The sequence below is a fragment of the Silurus meridionalis genome, chromosome 4 (assembly GCF_014805685.1).
Source record: "Silurus meridionalis isolate SWU-2019-XX chromosome 4, ASM1480568v1, whole genome shotgun sequence".
Taxonomy (NCBI): Eukaryota; Metazoa; Chordata; class Actinopteri; order Siluriformes; family Siluridae; genus Silurus; species Silurus meridionalis.
This window is the reverse complement of record NC_060887.1, coordinates 17,705,113-17,720,175: the sequence shown is the minus strand read 5'-3', so window position 1 is coordinate 17,720,175 and position 15,063 is coordinate 17,705,113. Positions and strand designations below refer to the sequence as shown.

The window sequence follows — 15,063 nt, the reverse complement described above, 5'->3', positions numbered from 1 at the left end:
TTTATATGTATTTGTTTCAGTTTTCTTATATTAGTAAGTTTTGTTGTATATAAGAAATCAAACACAGGTAATTATTAACTTTGATTCACAATATTTATATACAAAACATGGAAGTATTTGCTCTTAAATGGTATCCTAATCTAACAAATATTCTCTTTATAAAAGAGTTTTCGCTCGCAGGGTGAAATATTTATATAACAAACACAAACCATGTACTTTAGTCGAGATAAAAAGTAAACAGCATTGAATTATTCGGTTCTACAATAATGGTTAATTTGGGTAACAGTACACGATAATCAGTGGCATGCTATATTTACTTTACATTTGTAGACATAAAAAAAAAAAAAACGCACACCAGCTATAATCATCGTGTCGGCACACCTTTAATTTTGTCATTATAATAACAGCATCCAATGACAAGTGCTAAAGATGTAGGCCTGTTTTACAAGTCTCAGTAAAGAAGCTTTAATATTAGGTTTACTTAATTTTATTTCCAAGCTCATAAGGACTATAAAGAAGAAATGTAGAATAACAAGTGTGTAAGCAACTGTAAGCATTTGCTTATTTCCTGCGACAATATCATGCTTTAATTTCCCTATTTGGTGCTGGTGCTTTAACATTATTTATAATGAGAACGGTTTCACTTATGATTTGCCTAATCAGACTCAAACGAAATCGATGTGTGTTTTGGGTTTACACTGCACTTAGACAAACCAGCTGGAAAAGAAAAAAAAATTCTAATGAATTTTCACATAGAATTTTTTAAATTTTGGTTACTTGGTCTAAATTTCCTACACACAAGCACAGCTGTTTTTCCCCCACAACCCATTAAGCATAAGCTTTAGTTCATTTCCTTCAGTTGTGTGATTCAGTCGAATCACGTTCTCATTATGACTGAACTTCGCCATTACAATTACTTTCTAAATCGCCCTTGGAGCATTGTGTTTTTTCGTCTGCAATGTTATTGTGTTCTCACTTACATAAACAAACTGTACCCAAAGTAAAGCACAGTAGATTTGGATTTTGGATAGTTAAAGCGCCATGACACACGTCTCTATTTTTCCAGCATCGCACTGCCGAAGAGGACACTGACCAGAAAAAAAAAATCATTTGGAGTTCATTAGTGAGCGTGTTAGCCAGGAATTTAAGAGTCACACAGAGGAAACCAGCTTTCACTGTCAGAACAGATTTTTCCCCCTGCTTTAATTTCAGAGTAGAGACATAAGATTTATGACATGTAGACACCACTGCAAACCTGCTAGACACCACAGCAGCAAATAAAACTAGCAAAAAAAAATAAAAAATATTACCAATAAAAAACAGAAAAAAGTAGCAAGTGCTATAGCAACATAAGGTGTGCCATGGCTCTGCTAACTGTAGCAAGGGAGTGTTTATATTTAGTAAAGTCTAAACGTGTGACTTCCTCATTGCCGTTGCTGCCAGTTCCTTCGGCTGAAACCATAAGAGCAATTTTAACATGACCACACATATAATTGAAAATCAGTCTACAGGACACACCACCACAAAATGTGACAAACAAATAAAAGCAAACTGCCTCAGCTTCACAGTGTCAAGAGTTAAACATGGGAAAAGAAAGGTTTGTACAGGGCAGGCCCAAACAGGTAACATGATTCCAGAAACAAGGACTGAAATTTACTTTATACATTTACTTCCTCTGTTCTACTCATTCACTCATTTGACTTGAAGTCTTGCGGATCACACTGGTAAATGTTGCACTTTGTGCAAATGTTATTTTCGCCAGATCTTGGTGATGAATGATTGTTCGATTAGGCCACAATTGGGAGTGCCACTCTCTACTGGCCCTCCTCCTCACGCAGGAACTGGAAGATCGAGGAGAAGTCCTTGTTGGCATACCCACGTGCACACATCATACGATAGATCTGATGAGCCAATGAACCCAGTGGAACCGGCGTCTTGGTGTTTGTTGCTGTGTTCTGTGCAAGTCCTAGATCCTGCGGTAAAAGATTGTATTTTAAGCAATTATTTTACATTGTTGTTGATTAAAACCCCATTTAAGCAAAATGATAACAGATGTTCTTGTTTTAATAAAAAAGAAAAGCGATGGTTTTGGAAGATGTAATTAGTGTTGCTGGAAGAGTATAAATGAGAACAGAGAACAGGGAAACAAAACAGACAAACCCTACCTTTGCCATTAATGTTGTTCCAAAGCCCCCTTGATAGTTGTTGGCTGAGGGCACGCCCTCCATCACTCCTGGAACAGGATTATAGGTATCACTGGACCAGCAGCGGCCTGAGCTCATGTTAAGTATTTTTGCCAGTAGCTTGGGATCAAGCCCCAGCCTGTCGGAAGAGACCAAAACAAAGCTTGGTTACATCACAAAATGTGACTGATCAACAGTGCCTACAAATATGCAAATATAAGAAATGGCATCATATAATAACTTGGCAAAATCAGACCAAAGACACACGCAGAGTAAGAGTGATGCAGAATTTATAGCATTTCCTCTTAAATATCCACTCACCTTTAAGGAAAAGTAAGATTGGCCAACTATACCTGATGCCTAAGTTCATTGTTTCAGCCGTGCCAATCATTCCTATTGCCAGCAGCATGTTGTTACAGATCTTTGCAGCCTATGAACAGAATGTGAGAAACACAGCAATACACAATGAAAACATAACAGCATTACATAATTGCAAAATCAAATGCAGAACCAGAGGCGTACCTGTCCTGTGCCAACCTGACCGCAGTACACTACATTGGCTCCCATGCAGCTTAATAACTCCTTGGCTGCTGTGAATTCCTCCTCCACTCCTCCCACCATGAAGGTCAGCTTACCAGAAGTGGCAGCTCCAACACCTGCGCCAATCAGAAAACTGTTTTCTGAATTTGGTACCCAATTAGATCATACCTAGCTGAGCTTGTAAACGACATTCTAATTGCATTTTGAGCAAAATAAAAATATTATAGTCCTCATGTTTAATTCCATTATTAATATAACCAGCGCTTACTTAAATCAAGCAATTAACTAAGGCTGCTGCTATCGATTATTTTAGTAATCGAGTATTCTAACTATTATTCCGCCGATCAATCGGATAGAAAGCATTTTTTCTTTATTAAAAAGCAATACTAAATAAGAGTGAGAAAATAAGACAGGTCTCTTAAAATGAATAAAAAATTTGTTTCATTTTCGAAGAAACTTTTTTGCTGAAATTGCATACAAGAATATCGGGGAAATCTAAACCTCTATAATGCCTTTAATAGCCATATTACAAGAAAGTACAAATACAGTTGCATTCAAAATGTTCTTTTTCAGTGATCACGTAGAGCAAGTTATTGGAAACTATTCTCACTTGTAATTATTTATTAAATCTCACACAGTATCGTAATGTGGTTTACTTGTCTCTGGAAAAGCTGCTTGAAATTTTCCATGCACTAAAATCAGTGTATTTACAGCCAGTGCTCCAAATGTGCTCTACTACCTGCTCTATTCGGCCACTGCGGGGGGACTTTTTGAACACACTGTTGTAAATTAAAATTATAAACAATTCCAAATTACTTTAAAATTTTTATGTTTTAGCTTGAAATTATCCCAAACTTTGGAAACATTCTGGCTTTTTATTTTTATTTTTGGCCTAAATCTTTTCCTCGTCCCTCACAATTTATTCCCGGTTCCAATTTTTTTCATTCTGCAGTGTGTGTTTAAATGTCCAGAGTTTTGCTGGTGGTACGTCAGTAATAATGGTTCGTGGGGAATATGGTGCTCTGTGTGTATTTAAAAGGATTAATCGAAGCAAATTAATTAAAATGTTTGTAATCGATTTACTTGGAGTCATTACAGCCCTACAATTTATTTTCTTAAAAAAAAAAAAAAAGTAAATGTTATCAAGCAGTATACTGCTCTAAAATATAGCAAAAAAATGGCAGCATGAACATTATAAAACTTAGTGAGTGATATTTGCTTTTCACCATACTGGAAATTTCAATCTGTATATATGCCACTGCAAGTCCAATAAACAATAAAGTTACATGATGTAGCAATAAATCAATAAGAAGAAAGAATCCGAGTGCCTGTGTGGCTCTTTACTTTCTCAGGGCCTTAATTACACAGGCAGGAAAAAGTTCTATAATTACAGCAGAGCAGTTCCATCGACTTTCACACACGGACGAAAGTGACGTCATGCTCAGTTTTGTTGTGGCTCACTTTTCATTACGCCGGTTCACAGGCACAAGGGTAGAGCTGAGAATAATGTCTACTGGAGGGGCTAAGTACAGAGACTGAGCAGGTTTGTGGAATTCTTATGACTGTTTCGCACCCAAAAGCCGTTTCAGCGGCGCCCATGCCAAACCATGCTGACGCAGTCTTGTCGGGAGAGGCAACAATTTAAGGAAAGAAAACTAGTAGCGTGCTGTTGTTTACGTGCCGAAAAGCCAGAGGCAACAACTTCCTGATTAAAAGGGCCATAAAGCACAGAGTGGGTGCTGGCTCAGTACAAGTAGCGGCTGTCTTAGAACATGAGGTAGCCATTGCACCTCTGCCAAGACTATAGGAAAGGAAGGATGTGTTACAGAAACTGCCAGGATTATTGCACACAAATAAATTGTGTATGGACTTGACGCCTTTACATACCAACAGTGACTTAGAAGTGCTCTTGTGGCCAAGGCCGGTCATTGCAGGTGTAACATTTGTAGCCAAAGATGAAAACATAACAGAGGCGCATATCGTTAACAATCCACATTGTGATTTATTCTTTCCTTTAATCAGTAATCTCCCTCAAAGTGGAGCTGAAAGGTTTAAAACTCTTAAGTAAGCAGCCTTGAACTCATTCTCTTGTAGGTCTGGAGATATTGCAACTTATATCAGAAGGTCTGCACAGGCAGTGTTGTAGATTAGAAGTTAACACAGAGATTGCAGCATGGTGTTTCTAAATACAATGCAGAACGGTCTGTTTTAAACATAGACATCTGAAAAGATTTTTATCTAAGTGCAGTAGGGAAGGGACTGAAAACGTAAATCTTCATTAATCTGCAGGGGCTGCATCGTAAAAAGTGAGGAGCTTGAAAAATATGGGACGTATTTAGCTGAAAGGTGAAGAACAAACAGAAAGCATGTATAAAGAACATGTGCATGTCTTCTCTGTGTGTGTGTTTGTTCAGACCCCAGTAGTCAGTCTGTGGGTGGGAAATGAATTTTAATAGCATGAGTCACTTTCTGCCCAGTCCCACTGCATCCCCAGCACACTAATAGCAAAAGGGAGTGCAGTGGTGACTGGACAGGCCTCTCTCACGTGTACATTACTTTCTATCTTGAAGCAAAATTTTGAGCAGAAATTTACTTCCAGCCACCTAGCTAACCTTAGACAAAAGAATGCTGAATGCTTATCTATGCAATGATAATCCGGTTTATTTTGCTTATATTTTATTTATTCATTCATCGGTCAATCATTTATGCATTCATTCATGTAAAAGCAGCACAATGTGTACAATTATGCATACACTAGTCAAAAGCTTCAGTTAAAGTTCACATTCACATAATTATTACTCAACTACATTTTGCGAAATCATTTGTTTCGTTTTTATTTATGAGTTGATAAAAACTTAACTGGTCAAACACGCAGCAAACCACCAATCAGTGTAGAGCGCGCTCCGTTTTAAACTTGTTTTGATTGCTGCTTGGTATCTACTTAGTTTAGCATCAGTTTAACAGCAAGCATAACATTTTAAGAGTAATAATACAAATAATCCTTAAACCGACACTGTCTCAAATCCTGTTATTTCATTTGGTTCTAATGGAAATTGTTTAGCGTCAAGGTTTTGGGCTCATGATGGTTTGAATAGATAATCAGTGTTTAACTAATAGAACGGTGTGCTAAGGATAACATTAGAATCTTTTCAGATAAGCAAGACGCTTGTGATTTAAAATGACAATAGGACAATATAGCCATAATAAATCGTAGTACTTTGGATACTTATGCACATGGCAAGAAGGCAAATACTTTTGTCCTTTTACAGGTGTTCCTGATATAGTGCTCAGTGAGTCTTTTTTTCAGTTGCAAACTTGAACACTCACATCCCTTATTACACTTCTGATTTAACACAAATGTAACACAAGCTCCCAAACTGCATCACTGTTCATAATAGTAGACTTCACTATGTGAAACATCTTTTGTAAGCAATTTGACAAAAAAAGATCTAGTTGAAAGAATTCTCTAAAGAAATGCTATAACACATGACACAGTCCCCTCCAAACAAAAAAACCCCCAAAAAACAAAGGCTGAGCAATTCCCTCTCTCTCTCTCTTTTTTTTTTGGCTGCACACTGAAGACATCTGGGTTTGACATCAAAAGATGAGGGGCCCTCTGTACAGTCTCCTCTTCAAAACGTTAAGGTCTAGTGAGTCGCCAGTCTAAAACCTTCCAATTTTCCCCAACTCATGTGTTCACTGCAAGATTTGATTCATTCTCTTGCTGCATGATAAAGTTCGTTCCAATAAGATTGGATGTATTTCTCTCTAAACTGCCATCAGAATGTTTATGTAGAATACTGAATTAATTTCATTTTTACTTTTATGAGGTACATGAACATTAAAGATCAGTGAGCGATTTCCAAAAAATGTAAAATAAAGAACTATAATCATAAGCAATTTTTCTACATATATTGTGCTTAAGCTTTGGAGGATAAACGCATCATTTCTTTCTCCACACATTTAATCTTGGTTCCAGATTCAATTCTAATACAATAATTCCAACCTAATTCTGTTTTGCACCTTATGGCCTGGACTCTATATTTTTGCTCTCATGTTTTTGATATAATTGTGGATCACGATCTCTTCACACTTGCCCTGCAGAGGTTTTAAGTGATAATCATCTCACCTGTTCGATATCTGCTTGTCAGTACACTGGTGGTTTCTTTTGTTTTCAGGATATTCAAGAATTTATTTTGTATTCATGTGTAATGGCTTTGATTAATTATACAATGCAAAAAAAAAATATATATATATTTTTTTAAATTAAAAAATAGGTTGCTTTTCTTTCATAGACAGCTCTCTTATCTTTATGTTAGTGTATACTTTTTAACAATAAACACAGGTAATGTTGACATTCTGACCTATTGAGTCATTCATCTTTGACAAATTCTTAAATCAATAGATTTACCACAATATCAATTAAATGGAAAACTTATGAGCTAATGCAAGACAATATATATCAAATTGCCAGCCCTATTTCCAACCCATCGAATATTTCTGCAGCAAATAAATAAAATTATACAAAACATTTTCATTTTCACGGATCTTTAACTGCTTTCTCACCTCTTCATCGCTGTGACCTTTCTCTCAAGACACCATGCAACATGACTGCATGTATGAATTACCTGTGCTTCTGACAGTAAATAAGGAGCTCATCGATCGGGTCTATTAATGAGCAAAATGCTTTCCTCCTCAATTAATTATTTGGTTCTGCCTTAACGAATACCCTTTTTTAGGGAGACAGCGATGTATTTTTCAAGTAAATAAACTAATAAGTAAGTATGAAATGTAAATTGAAGACAGTCAAAGTCAATTTTCTTAAACTTACAGAAATAACCTGCAAAATATGTAGATATATTTCCTACCTACATAATTACAAGAAAGCTAATATTGAATGGAAGGACTAATCTTTAATAATGCATTTTTACAAGTCGTGATGCCTCTAGAAAACAAATGAAATTACTAGAATATGGTAAACATAATGACAAGGAATTTTTCTTGTAAAATAAAGATATAAATTTAATTATGGTCAGAGGTGGAAAGCAACAAATTACTTTACTGTAATTCGATTGAAGTATTTTCTTTAAAGCTTTGTATTTTGCAACATTTTAAATCACATCCGTTACTGAGTAAAGGAAAATGTAACTTAAAAAAAGGCAAGGAATATTTCTTGTTCTGTATGCCAATAGAACAGATTAAAATGAAACAATTGAGATGAAATTGCAGACTTTCAGCTTAATTTATAGGGGTTGAACTGAGATATGCCAAATGCTTTTAATAATGCAATAAATCTTTTATATAGTCCCCCCTTTTTCAGGGACTGAAATGTAATTAAGCAAATTAACAAATCATATATAAAGTTTCCTTAAGTTTTAAACATGAAAGGTTAATTTTTCATATTTTGTCAAAAATCCTTAGTAGGCAATTTAAGTCTAAAACCCATGGACATCACCAAAGACTGAGTGGTTTCCTACTTTGTGATTCTTCTCCAGGCCTTTATTGCAGCTGCCCACAGTTGTTATTTCGTGGGTCTTTCTGCCTTTTTATTCATCTTCAGCAAGTAAAATCCATGCACGATGGAGTTGAGAACAGGTGCAATGCTAATTACTTACATTTGCAGCATTTACTTAGCCATTAATAAGCCATTAGTAATTTCAAATACATTTGCGGCTAATTACTTAACCATTGCAGATTGACTCTTTACATTTAAAAACTCATGGGCTGCTTTTGCAGTATGTTTTGTGTTACTATCTGTACTGTTAAGCACCATCCAATCAACGCTGCTGCATTTACTCAAACAGTATATACCTATACACTTCAGAATTCATCTAGCTGCATCTGTCTTTTGTCATATCATTAATAAAAAAATAAAAAAAAATTAATAAAAAAAAAGTGACCCAGTGTTACTGGAAGCCATGCATGCCCATGCCTCAGGGTTTTACAGATGATGTATGCTTTTTCATGAGCTGTTCCAAGCCTTCTCCATAAATTTTCTAGAGGATGTTGTAATCATTAACCAATGTTGTCTTTTATTGATGCCCAGGTCTTTTTATGTTGATAAGCTTACCAGTCTATTCATTTTTTTCCACATTGTACCAAACTGTTGAGTGGCCACTCCTAATGTTCCTCTCTCCTTAAGCCCTAACGATAGCATGTTTCACTTGCATGGAGAAATCCTTTGACCACATGAGGTAGATCTAGAGCAACAGCTTCCAAATGCAAATGACATACTTAGAATCAACACCAGAACTTTTACCCACACCTCCTCATTAAAAAGCTTTTGAGTCAATTAATTTTGGCCCCCAGGAAAAAAAAGGGAGGGCTGCAGATTGAGCTGTAGGTCCCAAACCCACAATGTGGATCCCCACAAATTAAGGCTGAGTGTATGCACCTCAAGACCATATTCATTATACAACAGTAACTTGAACCAGCACAAAAATAACAGCACAAAATAAAGATAATTATAATTGTGCCCATATCCAAATAAATATAGTCCTAACTGTAATTACCTCACAATCTCACTTCAACACATCCTTCCACTGTTTTCTATAAAGATGGTCTACAGCATGATTTGTAAAGGTGTTCCTTTTATTTAAAAACTAGCTTGAGAGCCAAATGATGTTTACGCTGGAAGATGCTGATAATACTGATATACACATTAGTTAAAAGAGGCAATGTAAATCTAAAACAATATTTTGTCATTTACTCAAAATTGTAAATGACTACATCTACTTTTATTTAGTAGATTTTTCAACCAGCTATTTTATTTGTACCTAAAGTAAAATTTCATCATATCGCTAGTACTTTTACTTGAGTAAAATATTTTAATGCTCCCTCCACCGCTGCTTATGGTAAAGAATGAATCAAAGCCGAGTCATGTTTTTCCCCTACCGACCTTAGGTGGAAAAGAAATCACTTCAGAATGAATCACCCCAATTAGGGACATGTGTGTGAAAACAATTAGACATTGTACTCCAATAAAACAGTCGTGTCTGGTTTTGGTCACATTAATCACTGTGGTGGGGACATGCTTTTACCTCCAGATACTGGTGCATCCATAAAAACAGCACCCATTTTCTCAGCAGCAACAGCCATTTCCTTGGATACTGCTGGATCAATGGTACTGGAGTCGATGAGTAAAGAGCCTTTCTTCACCTTCCTGTATAGCCAAACGATGTATATATATGAGCGCATAGAAAGTGGGAAGAGTTAATATTACTAAGGTGGATATACAGGGTCTCCACTCACATACAATTCCACTATAGCTACTATAATAACATGTTTAAGTGAATTCTCGTTTGCATGAAGCTGTACAAGTTTAATCATTTGATTTAAGACTAAATTCAAAATATGGAAATGTAAATCAAATAAAATAAATAGACTAACAATGCTCAGCTTTTAAGATTTTCGCCTATTGTTAAATAAATTATTTAACACAGAATTAAAAAAATATATATTTTTACAGCACTCAAACATTTTGCCTTGCTGTTTGAAGCACAGAAGATTATATATACACTTTATATATACACACACACAACATACAACACCACATGTTATGCATGTTATACCATCCATGTTGTCCACCAGAAAATGTAACTGCAGAAAAATATATCACTGCTAAATAATAATAAAAAAAATTATATTGTAATTTGAGTGTGTGTTGTATAACCCCATTCGCATCCAATTTTAATCTGACCATGTGCATGCAGATGCCTAGGTTCTATAAATGGTACACCTTGAAAAACCAAAAGGACACAACAAATGTGAGTATAAACAATAATCCTTATAGGCTTATACATGTGGGCAAATCATTTTTCTGCAACTTTTAATGTTATATAATGTTTGACGTTACAAATCGAAACCAGTAAACACAGCTTACTTCAGAATGCCGTTGGGGCCTGTGTACACGTCAGTAACATTAGGACTGGACGGTAGCATTGTAATAATGCGGTCTGCCTTGTCTGCCACATCTGCAGGCGTGTCCAAAATCTAATACAAATCCAAGAAAATAAAGTCAAATCTAAATAAACGAAATGACTCGATGCTGTACTAAGTTGCAATAATATCTTGTTTTCAGTATATCACTTTTTGAAAAGAAAGACCAAAGGTTTTTTAAATGATGTCCAAATGTGCACAAAAATAAATATCAAAGTAAATCAATGACATTATAACGTTAATGTCAAATAGTGAATACCAGTAGGTTTAATTCAGTAATTCATTAATCTTTAGTCAAGGCTTTATCCTGGTCAGATTCACAGTGGCTCTGGAGTCGATCCTGGACACGAGGAAAGAATACACCAAAGCACAATGCAGGGGCCCCATGTGTGTGTGCGTGCATGCACGTACACACACACTCACCATTTAGCATAGCCAATTTACATACAAGCATGTATATGGGAGGTTGCAGAAAAACTGGAAAAACCAGACAGATACTGCTCTTACAAAACACAGAAGATTAAAGACATTAGGATTGATCAGGATTGACCTGCAGACACATGAGAGCTTGTTTTACCACCGTAGCTCATTAATAATAATAAAATAATAATAATAATAATAATATAAAAAATAAACACCAAAATAAGATTCTTAAAACAGAGTCATGTTTTATGTATTCTTACTTGTGCACCCAGCTCCTGCAGCGCTTTGCAAGACTCAGGGAAGACATCTGTAGCAATCACAGGATAGCCATGTTTGATCAGATTCTTGGCCATTGGGGTTCCCATATTCCCCAGGCCAATAAAGCCCACCTGTGTTTTGGAGGCCATGGATCTGGAGACTGAAATTAAAATATCATAATGTCCTTGGTCATAAGTGATGTCCTTCAGCTAATCTTTAGGTGAACAATCAGTAACTTATCTATCTGAGATTTCCTGGGAACATGATTTTAAGGACAGGATTGTAAATGACTGAAAACCCTGCAGCACAATCTGATATTGGTAAAACACTGGAAAAGGGGAGCTCGATTATAATTTGGTTTAAACCTGAAGCTTGATCTTAAAATAAATTTTTTTTTTTTTAAAAACCCACAAATACTAGATGTGGACAAAAAATCCCATAACAGGTCAATGACACACTCATGTCAATAAACATTGTTCATGAGCACTAGAATTAATGTAACCAAATGTAACTACACGCACACTAAAGTTGGCAGTGTGACAATTTCAACATTATGAAATGGCTCCATTTAACAAAGCATTTAGTTTTTATCACAGTACAATAATCCGCAACGCTGTGTACACAATAACAGAAAATTGCGTTAGCAAGAAAAATGACCAAGCATACCCTGCAACGAGGCGACATGGTTGTGCCATTTTCCTAAAAGACTGCGAGTGCCCCTTAACAGAGCCGCCATGCTGCTTTACTGCTGCCCTCCGACTCACAAGCGTCTACATTGGACGGTAAATGAATGATGCAACTTCTATCCATACAGATTTGGGTTTGCTCAGCTTTTTCCCCAATGAAAATCTAGAAAAGGCGGGGCATCCTTCAGAGCTACAATTCTATTGGTTAGATACACTATAAGTAGAAATGTGGACTTGGCGAATGGGTAAAGAGTTCGAGTCTTTGCTAAGACCAAGTTCATTTGAGAAAAACAATAGTGCCTTTAATACCACAAATTGTTTGATTGTAGGTTACTTACAGGGATTATTTATTTGGTGATCACCAATTATTTGTAATTAAGTTGCTGTAATTGCCTTTTAGGCAGGTGCCAGGAAAACTCTCATAATCGGCATCCAAAAATAGTGTTATTTTGTGTTTGTCTACATACCATAACAACACACAAGTGTAATTGGTTTTTAGGGGAAAAAAACTATTATTTATTATCTTATAATATAATATTGTCCATCTAGTTTGTTCTTGGTGAAAGGACATTTTTGTGTGAAAAAAAAAGAGGTTGGGGTTATCCAGGAATATGTACTTCCATTTTTGTAATTCATTTATGTTCAGTAACCACATTATCATGGTCAGGGTTAAGATGAAGACAATCCAGGGAACTCTGGTTGAGGCAGGAATACACCATGGCTTGTTGGCCAATTTGACGCACCATGCCTTCAGAGCTAAAGACTTACAAGACACTTACTGCCATGTTATGAGAAGGCAGGAGGAACCCATTGTGTACACAAGGAGGACTTCCGAAAGGCCAGACAGTAAATAAAAGTCAGGAGCAGCCTCTAGAGCTGTGATGAGGCAACACTGCCCACTGAGCCAGCATACTTATATACATTTTTCTTGGCATATAAATGTACATTATGTAGACAAATGTATTGGGACACCTGACCTTTTCCCAGCCATATGTTTTTTTTTCCCCCAAAAACTTATTGCAAAGCTGAAGGCAAACGATTGCCTTTGGATGTGGTATATAAAATGTTTGCATTCATGTAAACTTGGAAACCCAAACCTGTTCCAGCATTGCGATACCCCTGTGTACAAAGTAACCTCTATTAAGATATGGTTTATATGGTTTGGAGAGGAAGACTTTTAGTGGCCTGCTATAGAGTTATGAATTGGAACACTGACTGCTCCCCAGGCCTCCTCACCATACATCAGTACCTGACTTTAATAAAACCTTACTTTATTAACACTCGACCTTACACCCCTGATAAACACAAATGTCCACAAGTCCATTCCAAAATCTATTGGAACCTCTTCCCAGTGGAGGGAATTCTAAGAGCAAATTGGGACCAAACTTGAATGCGAAGCTCAAATCATACTTATGACCAGGTTATCGCAAACCTTTAGCAATATAGTGAAGTTCTATTTTATATATCATAAAATAGATATTCAATCTATCTAAAAACAAAATATATAATCTAAAAAGGACAACGTTTGGCAAAATAAACAAGAAAATATTTGAGAAATAAGCTTTGCCATGACCCAGGTGTGTGACACCTTACAGAATAATAACTTATGCTGCATGTGAGGGCTACTCAATGATATGTATAAAAGAAGCATTTATCCCAACAATGGGAGATTGCAAGCTGGATTCTCAAAGATCTTGATTATTTGCCCTGTCTATTCCAGCAAATAAATGTTTATAATAATAATAATTTAAATTATAGTTAACCACATAGTTTATCATTATAGTTTACAACATTAAAACCAAACTGTTCGATATTGTATAGATCTCACATGTCATAAAAACAGCTCTGACCCATTAAAGCATGAACTCCACAAGACCTCAATGGTGTGCTGTGGTGTCTGGCACCAAGAAGTTAGAAGCACATCCTTTAAGTCCTGTAGGCTGTGAGGTGGGGCCTCCATGGATTGGACATGTTTGTCCAGCACATTCCACAGACGCTCAGTCGGACAGAGATTGTGCTAAAAAAGGCCATTACCTTCAGGGAAAACCTTTGCCATTAAGAGGTGTATTTGGTTTTGCAGCAGAACAGTACCTCAGCTGGCTTTCCTCATTATCATATTGTTGCCATTTCTTTCTGAGGTTAACAACAGTCATGCACCCAGGTGCCCATGTGATGCAAATGAAAATGTGATTCCTCAGACCAGGCCACCTTATTCTGATGCACCGTGACCAGTCTGGAGCTAAACTGTCATTTTAGGCTTCCAACATATCATCTCTGAGAATGGACTGTTAAAGAGACTATCACATCTCGCCTTGACAGGTGCCACTACATTTACATTACAATGGTTTTAATGTTATACCTAATCAGTGTGTATTGGACAGTCCTTGTACACTTAGTGCAGCACCATTTTATATCTAGAATATTACAAATTTAAATATATCGGTACATGTAATTTTCCAGTTAATGCTGTTTTGATTGTAAGGTGACATTTGGGCAGCCTTAACAAACATTTTTTAGCTAATTTTTATATTACAAAACTGGAAAAAAAAAATAGGACACATCATTGGGTCAGTATGTTAAAGGAAAATGTTTGTATTTCAGTAATAGAGTAACATTAGACAATGCACCACTTTTTAGACAAAACACAATGCTAGTTGTCAGGTTTTACCTGCAAGTTCAATAGCCTAAATCCCTAGAAGACCTAAAACCAATTAGCACTTTTATTTACTTTATAATTAACAGTGGAAATTTGCATCTACTGGTGCATCTACCAAAAAAAAAAAAAAGAAAAAAAAAAGAAACACCTTTTTAAACATCCACGCATTTCTAAAGGAACCATATACTGACTGTTTAATTTAATACCATTTACTGCTTTTTGAGTTCATGTAGAAAACATTTTTGATTTTATTCAAAAATTACTCTTTTCTCTAATGCTTTTAAACACACGTGCATAAGACATTTTCACACTACTATAGACATTCATAAATTGTTATTATAACGTGCCCTAAGAAATATCAGATATGAGAAAGACCCTC

At 36.0% G+C, this 15,063-nt stretch overlaps 1 protein-coding gene across 1 annotated transcript; it reads right to left on the bottom strand.

Moving 5' to 3' along the window:
- Positions 1-1,170: 1,170 nt before the first annotated feature.
- hibadhb (3-hydroxyisobutyrate dehydrogenase b) lies at positions 1,171-12,150 on the bottom strand. The gene is made up of 8 exons (XM_046847789.1): positions 12,009-12,150; positions 11,345-11,502; positions 10,606-10,715; positions 9,764-9,885; positions 2,706-2,839; positions 2,537-2,613; positions 2,166-2,322; positions 1,171-1,973 (listed from the first exon to the last, which is right to left on the bottom strand). The coding sequence occupies exons 1-8, from the start codon at positions 12,076-12,078 to the stop codon at positions 1,815-1,817; spliced, it is 987 nt and encodes a 328-aa protein (XP_046703745.1). The 5' UTR covers positions 12,079-12,150; the 3' UTR covers positions 1,171-1,814.
- Positions 12,151-15,063: the final 2,913 nt, after the last annotated feature.

Excerpts from the sequence above, each read along its gene's own strand:
- hibadhb (XM_046847789.1), bottom strand. The coding sequence starts at position 12,078 with ATGGCGGCTCTGTTAAGGGGCACTCGCAGTCTTTTAGGAAAATGGCAC. Across the intron at positions 9,886-10,605 it reads GGCCCCAACGGCATTCTGAA|GAAGGTGAAGAAAGGCTCTT; the intron begins GTAAGCTGTGTT and ends TTGGCTATACAG. Across the intron at positions 2,614-2,705 it reads GTCAGGTTGGCACAGGACAG|GCTGCAAAGATCTGTAACAA; the intron begins GTACGCCTCTGG and ends TTCTGTTCATAG.